General features: G+C 46.5%; 5 protein-coding genes across 5 annotated transcripts; 3 read left to right on the top strand and 2 right to left on the bottom strand.

Annotated features, from left to right (window-relative positions):
* Positions 1 to 449: 449 nt before the first annotated feature.
* TRUGW13939_10814 (uncharacterized protein) lies at positions 450 to 2,068 on the top strand (the record flags this gene model as incomplete). The annotated part of the gene is made up of 2 exons (XM_035493924.1): positions 450 to 614; positions 665 to 2,068. 2 exons carry the CDS (start codon positions 450 to 452, stop codon positions 2,066 to 2,068), a joined length of 1,569 nt encoding a protein of 522 aa, XP_035349817.1.
* A 490-nt stretch (positions 2,069 to 2,558) lies between these two features.
* Positions 2,559 to 5,343, bottom strand: TRUGW13939_10813 (uncharacterized protein; the record flags this gene model as incomplete). Its single annotated transcript, XM_035493923.1, has 2 exons — positions 2,559 to 5,216; positions 5,275 to 5,343. The coding sequence occupies 2 exons, from the start codon at positions 5,341 to 5,343 to the stop codon at positions 2,559 to 2,561; spliced, it is 2,727 nt and encodes a 908-aa protein (XP_035349816.1).
* A 426-nt stretch (positions 5,344 to 5,769) lies between these two features.
* TRUGW13939_10812 (uncharacterized protein) lies at positions 5,770 to 7,146 on the top strand (the record flags this gene model as incomplete). Its single annotated transcript, XM_035493922.1, has 4 exons — positions 5,770 to 5,920; positions 5,981 to 6,244; positions 6,308 to 6,926; positions 6,990 to 7,146. 4 exons carry the CDS (start codon positions 5,770 to 5,772, stop codon positions 7,144 to 7,146), a joined length of 1,191 nt encoding a protein of 396 aa, XP_035349815.1.
* Positions 7,147 to 7,762: 616 nt separating this feature from the next.
* On the bottom strand, positions 7,763 to 8,561 carry TRUGW13939_10811 (uncharacterized protein; the record flags this gene model as incomplete). The annotated part of the gene is made up of 4 exons (XM_035493921.1): positions 7,763 to 7,881; positions 7,942 to 8,059; positions 8,131 to 8,176; positions 8,365 to 8,561. 4 exons carry the CDS (start codon positions 8,559 to 8,561, stop codon positions 7,763 to 7,765), a joined length of 480 nt encoding a protein of 159 aa, XP_035349814.1.
* A 1,277-nt stretch (positions 8,562 to 9,838) lies between these two features.
* On the top strand, positions 9,839 to 10,966 carry TRUGW13939_10810 (uncharacterized protein; the record flags this gene model as incomplete). Its single annotated transcript, XM_035493920.1, has 3 exons — positions 9,839 to 10,246; positions 10,297 to 10,579; positions 10,638 to 10,966. 3 exons carry the CDS (start codon positions 9,839 to 9,841, stop codon positions 10,964 to 10,966), a joined length of 1,020 nt encoding a protein of 339 aa, XP_035349813.1.
* Between the last annotated feature and the right edge of the window lie 1,489 nt (positions 10,967 to 12,455).

Here is a 12,455-nt window from a genome sequence, read left to right as displayed (position 1 = left end):
GGGTATTGAGATTATATAAGACATAATACCCTACTAACATAGTTAACAACCAATGATATAGCACATTATAAGCACTCTCTTAGCGGCTATCTAATTATAGCAAATCAACGCGCAGATTTACAATATTGTATGCGGATGGACACCAAAACTTTGCAAAACGCTCGGCAAGTCAGCTATAGTATATTAAAAACGCTCAAAATCCGCCAGACAATTTCAATTTTACTACTAGTTTAGAACTATTTATATCATCCTGCAGTCGTGCCTGATGATATTAGAGTAAGAGGCCTAAAATAATGTAGAGCGTCCAATGACTAATAAGTGGGAGGAGACATGATTGGATGTCCTTATTTCTAGACCCACTTGAGGCTTGGGTGGGCGCTAACTTGAGCCCAACTCCTTTCCTTTCTGATAGATGGCTCCTGTCCTTTAAATTAGTTAACATGTACAACATGAAACGCGCAGTATCTAATTTGCATGGCAATGGGGACGAACGCCCAGCGAAACTGCAACGTCGAGACAGTCCAAGTACGGTTCCAATACCATCAAACAGACAGCAGGAGGAGCAGATTACAGCGCAACCGCTTTCACCTTTATCGAACAATATCAATACCAAGGTTAGTTGTAAGCGTCTATTGCGATAATGATGTAACTGATTCCTTTTTAGCAAACTGGCAAGCAAGAACGTGGACATTCTACGATTCCACCTAGGTCGAAATCGACCAATAAACGGATCTTTGACTGGATACCGCCTCCATCAGAAGAGTTTTACGACGCTGATGTTATGGATCAGCCTGCATCCAAAAGATCGCGGTCACGATCAATCTCCACTGACCGTGGGCGGCCTCGATCCACGTCCTCAGATACCACGTCGTCCCGGGATCACAAATCATCGGCATACAAGGATCCCAATTATGTTACGATCCTCGAGACAAAAGGCTGCTTCATGCGCCCGTCGGAGGCTGGTCCCGTTTTAGAGGATATAGAGCTTTGCAGGCGACTCCTTCAGCAACCAATCGAGAACCCTCAAGGTACCTTATTGGACGACAATTTCATTGAGGACTTTTACAACTCATTGCGAAACCGATCTGAAGCCCGGCTTCTAGTAGATCTACACCCACACCTCATGCCCTCAGCCGAAAATCAATATATCCAGGGGAGACGATGGCTTAAGAATGTGATTGATGGTTATAATGACCCGTGGCTCAAGACAGAGCCAATTCATGGACCTAGACCACAACCTGATCATGCACGAGGCTTAAAATGGTCAACATTTTCAGAACAGCAGCGTCGAAAGCTTGGAATCAAGCCGGCTGAGAAATCACTGTACATAGCGCGAGACGACATGTACTTTCCATACTTGACAGCAGAGATTAAATGCGGAACCCAGGCGCTGGAATTTGCTGACCGACAAAATATGCACAGCATGTGCATTGCTCTTCGGGCTGTGGTCAGCCTATCTCAGATAGCCAGCTGCCCAGAGAAGGTCCATCGAAGAATTTTGGCATTTTCTATATCACATGAACTAGATGGCTTGCGGATCTATGGCTACTACCCCGAGATTACCGATGGCAGGATCGAATACTTTCGATGGAAAGTTGCACAAATCGACATTTGGTCAAGGGAAGATAAATGGACATGTTATCGTTTTGTCGAGAATCTAGACCGTGAATTTCTTCCTATCCATATCGATCGATTAATGGACTTGCTAGCAGAAATCCCTGAGCCACAAGATTTCTCTTTTGAGATCGATAATGATCACGATATTGCATCGGGGGTCGGATCGCAGGAATGGTCTGGATATAGCCGGGCCCCATCCTCACAGAACCTACAACCAGAACTATGTAGCATGATTCAGGTCTTGCAGCAACAATTAGAGGAACAGAAAACACGGTTAGAGGAACAGAAATCACGGGAAGAGGAACAGAAAGCGCGGGAAGAGGAACAGAAAGCACGGGAAGAGAAGCTTCTCGCTAAATTAGAACAGCAGGCAGCAGAGCAGAAGGTACGAGAGGAGCAACAGAGGTTACGAGAAGAAAGACTCCTCAAGCTTCTAGAACAGAGACAATGAAGCGGAAATTCATTACAATAGATCTTACTACATTTCAACCGGTAGACATCTAATTACGAGCCAATGAGCCCCCATCAAATAAATCATAGGCACTTTCCAGGTTTGATGCTCTATTCCCAGTTCACGGACACAAGCTGTCATCAGACGTCAGGATGTCTCGATTGGAAATGCTATATCCACCTGATGTAAGAGCCACAGTTTCATATTTTCGCTTTACGCAGCATTGTGGGCAAATCTTCACTGCATTTTTAGTCAGTTTTATTCTAACTGCAAGCCGTCTTGTTTCTGTAGATATACATTGTAAAAAGATATAGCTAGTTCAGGGTTAGGGTTGCTGAACAGTATCCACGCTCCCCTAAAACCGGTATGGCAGTGTTGATATCTAAATTGGTAATCAAACATATATTCAATAATAGTATCATTACATCATTCTTCTTTCAAACTCGTGGGTATAATATATACAAAAATCTAGTATCGCCATTCAATTTCTTCATCGATATACATCATTCGGCCTCGTTTTCCAAGCCAGCCTATCCGCCAACATCTCCCAACTCTGCTGTCCATCTATCCTGCCAACTGCTCTCAGTCCAGTTATTATGAACGCCAGTAGCCGCTCAAACTTCTCTCTGACATGAGTCAATCTCTCAGAGTAGGGCGATTCGAGAAACGAGATATTAGTCGTATTTCCCTCATCATAGTCATCATGATCGTGAACATTATCAGCTTCGTCGTTGGATTTTTCATCGTCGTCATCGTCAGAGTCAGAGAAGTCGTTGAAACCTCTCCGTCGGTGTTGGTGGCGTCGATAATGCTTTCGGCGGCCTGAAGACGAATGAAAAGAGCGGTTGGATTTCTCGAATCGGTTCTGGCCGTGGCGTGCTGATTGAATGTCTGCCAGATGCACACACAGGTTCAGCAGACTTATAACGGCTTTGTATATCGGTGCGAGATTGTCCGAGAGGAGACACTGCTGCTCAAGGGAGGACATGTAGGCTTCATGCATGGCAATCATGGCGTCAACGTCTGTGGCGGCTGCGAGTCCCTTTACCATGTCCGCTGTACTCATGGCAATGACTAATTCTGTAAAGTGGCTGTAAATGGTATTTGTGAGCCATAGCAGACTATGGCGGATAATGTAACCTGCGCCATCATCACCAATATTAACACGAAACCCTTCCGAGTCATCGTCTTCTTTTCGGAGTCGTTGTCTTTCGAGAACGTATTTTGCTCTTCGGATTTGCATTAAAAACGTGAATATGCGTTGATATGTCGCAATAGCACTTTTGGGGATGATGTTGGCAACGGGCCATGGCAGTATATAATCCATGGACAATACTTTGAGGATTTTGACGCTTCTGTTCTGAGTCCCACTATCTGGATAGGGAGTGCGGGTTGAGCGCATGAGAAGACGAGAAGGGTCAACACAGGCAATATCATCAAAGGTACTTTGCACCAACTCGGTAAGGAGAAACCGGTCATTCCAGACTCCCTGCCCATTGTCAATCAGTTCAAAAATCTTGTTGTCAATTAACGACGAGACTGTAATGTCTTTGCAAAGGTAAATATATTGCAACGCCGAGAGAGAATTCCATAGTCCATATTGTTCGTCGAGTTGTGTTCGTAAAAAATTTGAGGCGAATTGGTGGTTAGTGGCAATGAGATCCTCGAATGCTTTGTCCAGCAAACCCGAGAAAGGAAGAAGCTGTAGCGCTGGACCATCTGGGCATACGTCTTCAAATACAAAAGGTCGTCTATTTTCGAACCCGAGGCTTTCGGGCAAAATGTTGAGATTGCGAAGGAAGATCATGCTCTTTCCGGTAGTGAGGATCTTGCGAGCGTTTGGTTTCACAAACTTTGGAGCATTTAGCCGACCATTGGTTTCTACGAGAGAATACCAATCGTGCCAAAGAGTTCGCAGGTCGCTGCCTCGATGGATATCAGTGACAAAAAAGGTGTCCTGTCCTTTTTCCAACTGTCCAGTTTCCATCCACATACGAATAGGTTGTGTGTATGCCTCGAAACAAGAAAAGAACAGCTTTGCAAGTGACTTGTAATCATCTTCGCTTCCTGAAGCTTGATTAGAGCAGACGAGGTCGTATAGTAAGTCTAGGCATAGAAAGGCTTGACTAGAAGGGGCAGTTTCTAGCTGTGCCACCAAGTCTGCTAATAGTAGAAGTACTCGAACTTTCGTCCTAACTTCTTCCACCAGTTGCAACAAACTGACTGTAACTTTTTGGTCGGTTGAAAGATACCTCAGCTGTAACCCTGACAAAAACGTATCGAAATCGTGAAGCAGGATCTCGAGACCTCTAGTAAAAGTCTGGAGGAAAATTACGGACTGTGAACTTTTCACAAACCGTCTCACCGCGCCAAGTCTCGCTCCGGTGTCTGCACAGGAGCGCAGGATTTGCAGGAATGCTGCATTTGATGCGTGGCGGAGCGCAAATCTTCTATCAACGGCAATGCTGTTGTCTAGCTGCCAGAACAAAGAGGTAGGAAGACCTTGGAGCATGAAAATAATCTCTCGGGATGCCTGCAACTCTGTGATGAATCGCGTGTGACTTTCTGAGAACTCTCGGACTGCAGCCGAGTCGTACTCCCAGAAATGTCCGGTCTTGATAGTAGCTATCAATTCCTCGTCTTCGCCGGATTGGATGAACTCCTCGGGAATCTCGAATTCTTCTTGCGACGGCTTCGCGCTTTGAGGGATGATTCTAGGAATGGAAACGTTGCTGGAAACCGTTGAGGCTTCGTCTTCAGAGGATGACCCTCCGTAGTCCACTTCAGCCCATATGTCTTCCTCTGCAAAGGCAGACCCCGCCGGGTCCAACTCCGTCCATTTCAGGGCAGGAGAGTCTTCAGATTCCGCAAGACTGAATCTTGGTACTTGAGCTACATTTGCGGGCCGGTCCGAAAGCTGCTGCAATAAAGAAAAAATTTCCGGCATCCATGAGATTCGTTGGCTCTCTGCTTCGCTCAAGCGCACGCCGAGGCTGTCGGCAAAGTCATCTTTGTTCAGAACCCGAAATTTCTCTATCAAGCCGTCAAAGTGCCTATCTACGGCAAATGGATCCGTGCGATTGCCAGGGCTATGCTCTTTGAGGATGATATTAGAGCGTGCTTTTGCATTTTGAAAGCTAGTTGAGTCCTGGATTTGGTGTGAGAAGATAAAACAAAAACCTTGAACTGGCAACAATCTTTCTTACCTTCTCCGAGCGTGTTATAGTCACAATGAGACTGTCAATTAGCATTCCAACGGCCGCGGAACGGGCCATGATGTACTACGCATTGGACACGCGTCATTGGCAATTGGCGTTGACACGGGACAAGATTGAAGATTGTGGCCAATTACCGTGCACATAAAGAGATAATGGCGCCAATCAATCCTCTAGACCAGCATGAGACGTCAGCAGCACAGAAAAACAGAGTGATAAAACAAGTCTTGACAACAACGGGAGGCGGCAAGTACGCGTCAAGCAGAACGCTAGTCCCAAACAGGAAAAGTGGCAACGTTCTATGAGCCAGATCGAGGCCTGTGATGAAGCAGGCCGGACAGAACCCTTCAAAGGAAAAAAAAGGGCACACGCGAGCAAGCGCTTCCCCTCTTTCTGGCATCTTTTTGCAGATACTAAGCCTTGCTCACTCTAATTTATTACTCTCTGACCTTGCACCTTCGATTACATCACACACGAGGCACCAATATGGCCATAGCCAGGCCAATCCGGCTTCTAGGGGCACTGTGCATCCTACTTGTCATCGGCGTTATCTTTTACGTTTCACATCCAACACAGTCGCTGATAAGCGTCGGCAGTCGGCTGCAAGATGGAATGAAGAGTGATCCCTTGTTGGATCGTATGTTTAGATTCCGAAACCGGGGGAGGATTGTGATCGTGATGCTAACCTTGCTTGTAGCGACTGGCGAACCTGAGGGTCTGTTATGGCGCGCAGAAGACCACGATTATTCCCCGGACAGCACCGAATCCGCCCGAATCAATGCGACGCTTCTTGTTCTAGTTCGCAACGAGGAACTGGGTGACCTCGTGAAGACTATGGAGGACTTGGAGCGGACTTGGAACAACAAGTTCAACTACCCGTGGACGTTCATGAACGACAAGCCGTTCAGTGAAGAATTCAAGAGGAAAACACAAGCTGTTACCAAGGCCAAGTGCCACTATGGTATGTCAAAAATGCGAAGTGGGTTGGGTTTGGAAAGACGGTTCTAACAAAATGCGAAAACAGAACTAGTACCGAAAGAGCACTGGGAAGAACCAGATTGGATCGATCCAGAGTTGGTGAAGGAATCGAACAAGATCCTGGAAGAGGCCAAGATCCAATACGCCGACAAAGCGTCTTACCACAGAATGTGTCGCTGGAACAGTGGCATGTTCTACAAACACCCCGCCCTAGCCAACACGCGGTATTACTGGCGAGTGGAGCCCAAAGTCCAGTTCTTCTGCAACGTCGATTATGATGTCTTCCGATACATGCAAGACCACAAAAAGACATACGGCTTCACCATCAACCTTTTCGATGCGCCTGAAACCATTACTAGCCTTTGGCCCGAAACAGAGCGTTTCCTGAGCGAACACCCCGAGTACCTCGCGGACAACAACATGATGGAATGGCTTGTGGACGATAAGCTGCGTCCGGAACATAACAAAAAGGCCAATGGGTACTCGACGTGCCATTTCTGGTCCAACTTTGAAATCGGCGACATGGAATTCTTCCGCAGCGAAAAATACGAAGCCTACTTCAACCACCTGGATCGCGCTGGTGGCTTCTTCTATGAAAGATGGGGCGATGCCCCTGTCCATTCTATCGCCCTGGGTCTCTTTGAAGATGCCAGCAAGGTACACTGGTAAGTTAGATCTATCTAATATGGTTTGATACTCGCAATGTTCTGACGGTGTAATGTGACTAGGTTCCGAGACATTGGCTACCGTCACGTCCCATACTTCAACTGCCCCAACTCGCCCAAGTGTTCCGGTTGCAAACCGGGCAAGTTCTACGAAGGCGCGGACTTTTTGGCCAAGGAAGACTGCCGGCCAAACTATTTCAAATACGTCGGTACCCATTAAATCACGTGTCACGCAATTTTAATATTTCAGAAAGGGCTGATGAACGTATATTGCTTCAACAACAACAAAATACACGAAAACAAAAAAAAAAAAGGCACGAAACTAATACACAGCGGGGTCGGCGTTAATTTGGGGCTCTCTCAAGTTTCTTTTTTAAGAACTTGTATATTTTCAATATTTCCCTGTATCTATATTTTTATGGGCTTTTTCTCTTTGTACCGGTTCTATGCGATTATTATTTTCTGGGACTTGTTTCGTGGTATTATCTACCTTATAGAATTTATCTAGCATATCAGACAGAATACGATGGAGTTAGCTGTTGGGTTGGCTGTTGTATCTTAACCTCATATAAAGTTGTTAGATGATGATGACTAGGAAAACCAAGAGAGAAAATAAAACCGACAAAAAAATATCATTGGATTAGCTAAGAGTACATCAAAAGTAGTGACGACGCTTGAAAAGCCCCTACGGGTAAAAAGACATGATCACGCAACTACAGTGTTTTTCTTTTCTTTTTCACCTGCCACGGGGTCAATTATCCATAAGGCCTTTCTATTTATCTATACAAAGTTTTCCAACAGATTTGAAAATACTGCATTGTGATTTAAACAAATGTTTAGTCGCTCTTGGGGTAGAGCTCCTCTTGAAGAGAGATGCCGAGCTCGGTTCGGATAGCCTCTAGCTGCTCGAGATATTGCTTGTACTGGCCCTCGTTCTCAACCTTGGCGCGGACACCTGTGAAAGAAATGAGAACATGTACTAGAGTGAGAGGGGGGATAAAGAGGGAGAACGAACCTTCAAAGACGCGGACCGCGGTGGGAAAGTCGTTTACTCGGCGAGCAGCACGGAGAGCAGCAGAGACGACTTCGACAGAGGGAACAAGATCGTAGGCGAAAGCATTGTTCAAGTTGCGCTGTGTTGGGCGATTCAATTAGCTTTATCAAAATGAAGAATATAGGTGGCTGTGTTTTCCGCATGACGTACCTGGAGCTCGAAAACGTCTTGGACAGCGTCGAATTCCTTCTCATATCTGCCATTGATTCGTCAGAAAAGATGTACATAACAGTAAATTAACGTGGAAGTGTAGTTGTAGCGTCGAAGGTCGAGAGGAGGGGTTTAATAGGAATGCAATGGGTATCCTAAAAATTCCCGTCTGACTTCCTCCTCCCCCTTTGGGCATTCAATGCCGCGACTTCCAATGGGCAATGGGTTCCCTACCTGGCCGAGAACTCCTCGTAGGTCTCCTCCTCGTGACCGCTGCGAAGCTTGGCGGAGATGCTGAAGTTGTTGGCGGCGACAAAGCTGGCAGCAGCCGTAACGCGAGTGGGAAGGCTGGGACGGACGTAGGCAGCGCGAGCAAAGGTGGCCGGGCGCACCGAGCGCGTGGCGAGGCGGAAGAGGGTGGTGGAAGCCATTTGGAGAGTGGGGAAAGAGGTCGATTTGAGAATTGAGAAATTGGAGCGCTGGGTTGGTGTGCTTCCCCAATGAGGACAAACGGCGTGTAGAGAGAGGTTTCGAGGTACGTTCGGGAACGCTACAGCGAGGTTTGCTGGCGGAGTTTTGCGGGTGGTGTGACGCCCACTCGCTGCCTCAGGCCGCAAGGCCGCACTTGGCCTTTTCCGGCTAGTTACTTTCCGATGCTACGTACAATGATACAATTCCATTAAAAGATATTCCCTCTACAAGATATAGTATATAATAATAATGTGAGGGAGAAATTCAAGAAAATAGCCGCATTATGAAAGCAAGTGTACGAGCCAAGGAATAATATACACCGGTGCATCTGCTGCATTTAACAGTTGATGCATTTGATTCCCCGACTAATCAACCCTGCCCAATTAGAAATCACTGTCAGCAATCACACGTGAAATATTCAAACAATACTACATTGTACATGGTTTTCGACATCGACCAAAGAGATTGTGTAAGCCCTAGGGCGGTCAATCACCACCTGCTCAAAACAAATGATGCACTTCTACAGGCCTAATCAGGAAGGTGTGTCAGAGACTGTGTTGTTTGTAAATGCACACTCGCAAGCCGGTGGGGAGCTTGCGAGGTAGGGGGTAAGCGTATAATATGATGGTACTCTAGCCAGCTCACAGGCGAAGATAAGAAGTTAGAGAACTTTGTACTCCGTACATGTACAGAGGCAATCTATCGGCTATCTGCATGGGTATGAAAATAATATATGAAAAAAAAAAAAAAAAACCACAAAAAAGCATGAAAACTGGCAGAAATACAGCCTAAATAGAGAATCAGGCACCAAGGCAGCCAACCCCTTTTACGCAAGGCTACGGGCCGCTATACCGCATCGGGCCTAGCACTAGGGGCACCCGCGGCTCGGCAGCGAAACATGCGAATCGCGCTTTTCAGACGTGACTTTCTGTTCTTCATAAGACCGCCGGACACTCCTTCTCGACCTCGGTTGCATCAATTCTTCTTTCTTCTTTCTGCCCTCTCCTCTGGTTTCACATCCTGTCTGCCGTTCCTTTCGTCCAGTGTGTCTACTATCCGGTAATTCTTTTTAATACTCCGCGCTGTCCCCACGCGGCTTTTTTTCTCTCTTGTTTTTTTAAGTTCCTGGTCTTCGGATTCCGACTCGAAGAACCCCGGGCAATTCCTCCCAGCTCCATCGGTTCGATCTGGTGTTTATCATCCTTTTCGGTATTCGCCCACGCTTCAATTCGCAACCATGTCGTTCGACCTCAAGGATATCCCTCTCCCGACTATCGACCGCCCGTTCGGCATCCAGCTATGGCCTTATTTCAACAAGGCGTTCGAGCTTGCCCTCGGCTATCCTGCCGACGACTTCCGCTTCGTGTCAGGCGAGACCCCCATGTCGACGCTGCAGGAAACCGCCGCCGCGCTGGTGACATACTATGTGGTCATTTTCGGCGGCCGTGAGGTTATGAAGAACTTCTCCGCGCTGAAGCTCAACACGCTCTTTATGCTCCACAACTTTGTCCTCACTTCTGTCAGTGGGATCCTGCTGGTTCTTTTCTTGGAACAGCTGATTCCAACGATCTACCACCACGGTGTTTTCTACGCCATCTGCAGTCACGAGGGCGGATGGACCCAGCCTCTCGTTGTTTTGTATTATGTGAGTTGCCGCGCAGAAACATGTCTGACCGGGAAAACTGACCATTGCAGCTCAACTACTTGAACAAATACTTTGAATTCCTCGACACTCTTTTCCTCGTCCTGAAGAAGAAGCCGTTGACCTTCCTCCACACCTACCACCATGGCGCCACTGCTCTTCTGTGCTACACCCAGCTCCTCGGCTTGACTTCGGTTTCGTGGGTGCCAATCACTTTGAACTTGCTCGTGCACGTCGTCATGTACTGGTACTACTTCCAGAGTGCTCGTGGAATCCGCATCTGGTGGAAGAAGTACATTACCATTCTCCAGATTGCCCAGTTCGTGATTGATCTTGGTACGTTCTTTTCAAGCGGGTTGTTCCCAAATGACATGCACTAACTTTTTGTTTCTAGTTTTCGTCTACTTTGCGTCTTACACTTACTTCTCGAACACCTACTTCCAATGGGCCCCGAACTACGGAACTTGCGCCGGTGAGGAGTTTGCAGCCTTCTCCGGAATGGGAATCCTCACCTCGTACCTGGTTCTCTTCATCTCTTTCTACTTTGTCACCTACAAGAAGACCGCCAAGACTGGACGCCCTCGCAGAAACACCGGTCGCCAGGCTTTGATAGATATGAAGGACGCCCAGCTTCCCAGCGTTCCCGTCGCCGGCCATGCCAATGGCAACGGTGCCGCCAGCCGTAATGGCAAGGGTCCGGTCACCCGCTCTCGCAAGGCTTAGATTTTGAGGTCATGGGAGCTACTTTGTGGAATCCTTTCGAGGGATTTCTGGAGCACCTTTATCCATGGCGTCAATAACGCTCGCACCAAAAGCATATACTTTTCAATATGCATTGCGGATGTCCATGATGAGGTTGCATCGAACTACCCCTTCTCGTTTCTTCTTTTCTCTTTGATTTGTTTTCTCTCTTCCTTTTCTTCTCCTGGTAAGAGAAGCTGTCATGTTTAATGAGTGACGATCAAGGTCGTTCAGAATGGTGAGAAGCAGAAAGGCATGCTAGAGGATGGAATAGATCGTTGTCAGACGACGATTGAGCCAGTCAACGTCACATACTTTTTCACTTTTAGTTTTTTTCCCCCTGTGTTTTTTCTTTATATACTTTTTTTTATCTTATTTACTTAATCATTGTACATCATTCGGTCGGGGGCATTTCTTTTTTGAGGTGTACGTTGTTGTGCCGGTCTGGGTTGAGCATGTGGTGTCATTTATGTGCTTACTATTAATTATTAGTATTGCCTGATTTCAGAGTCTGAAGTCATGGCGAGCAAGACGAGTTCTGCTGTATGTATTTTAGATCAATCATTAGCTATTTAGAAGTTATTGAATGTATTGATCAATGTTGCATCTCATCCGTCATGATACATGTAACAAACATGTCAACTATCAATGGATACATGCATTCAAGTCTCAAGCAAGGACCGCGTCAAGGCGCTGACATATAGACGCGAAAACGCGACCTCACGTGACTTGTCAAATCGATGAGGTGGTTCTTGCACGAGGAATCAAATGATAATTTAATAATTGCCGTCAAAATAGTCATCTACAGGATAGTTGACATGTTATGTTGTTAAATATTTCCTCAAGCGGCAATTCTGCGAATCCGGTCTAGCTCCGGCTTTATACTATTTTATTTTCCTAGGGTCTAGAACACACGGACTCTGGTCAGCTTGGTTGATGTCTTGTTGGTGGCTTCGGATAGCTGTTATATATAGCATTTTTGGCTGTCCTGTCTCCATGTCGGCATGTATACTCTGTGGGGGCCCTACGCCATATAAATCCCTCCAACATTTGGTGTTGCTTCAAAGTCTAATAGTATACATGTCTCAGCAAGGGAAAAAGAGCCAAGAAATAGATCCATGGGCATCAAGAATCATCAATTGATGACCGTGCATGTTACTATCGGTATGCATTGATGTATGCACTCGGCTTGATGTCGTTGTATCCTGGGGCGACCGCCAGCTTCAGGTCAGTGCATATCCAACTTGCTCATGTATTTTCTTTTATTTGGTATTGCGCACTGCTATTGTTAGATTCGGCGCATCTTTTTGTTTAGATATCACTAACCTTTTTTTTTTAAACTAATACAGCATGGCTTGGACCCTCAACCACGGACGGCTGTTCCTTGCATAAGTGCGTGCCAGGCGTGTGACATGTCCTCCGGAGTCAGGCTCCACTGGCCACAATCAATTAATCCATAATCCACAATCCA

Source organism: Talaromyces rugulosus, chromosome VI, assembly GCF_013368755.1.
Source record: "Talaromyces rugulosus chromosome VI, complete sequence".
In the NCBI taxonomy this organism is placed as follows: Eukaryota; Fungi; Ascomycota; class Eurotiomycetes; order Eurotiales; family Trichocomaceae; genus Talaromyces; species Talaromyces rugulosus.
The sequence above is the reverse complement of the archived record's forward strand: the minus strand, read 5'-3'. Positions and strand labels throughout refer to the sequence as shown.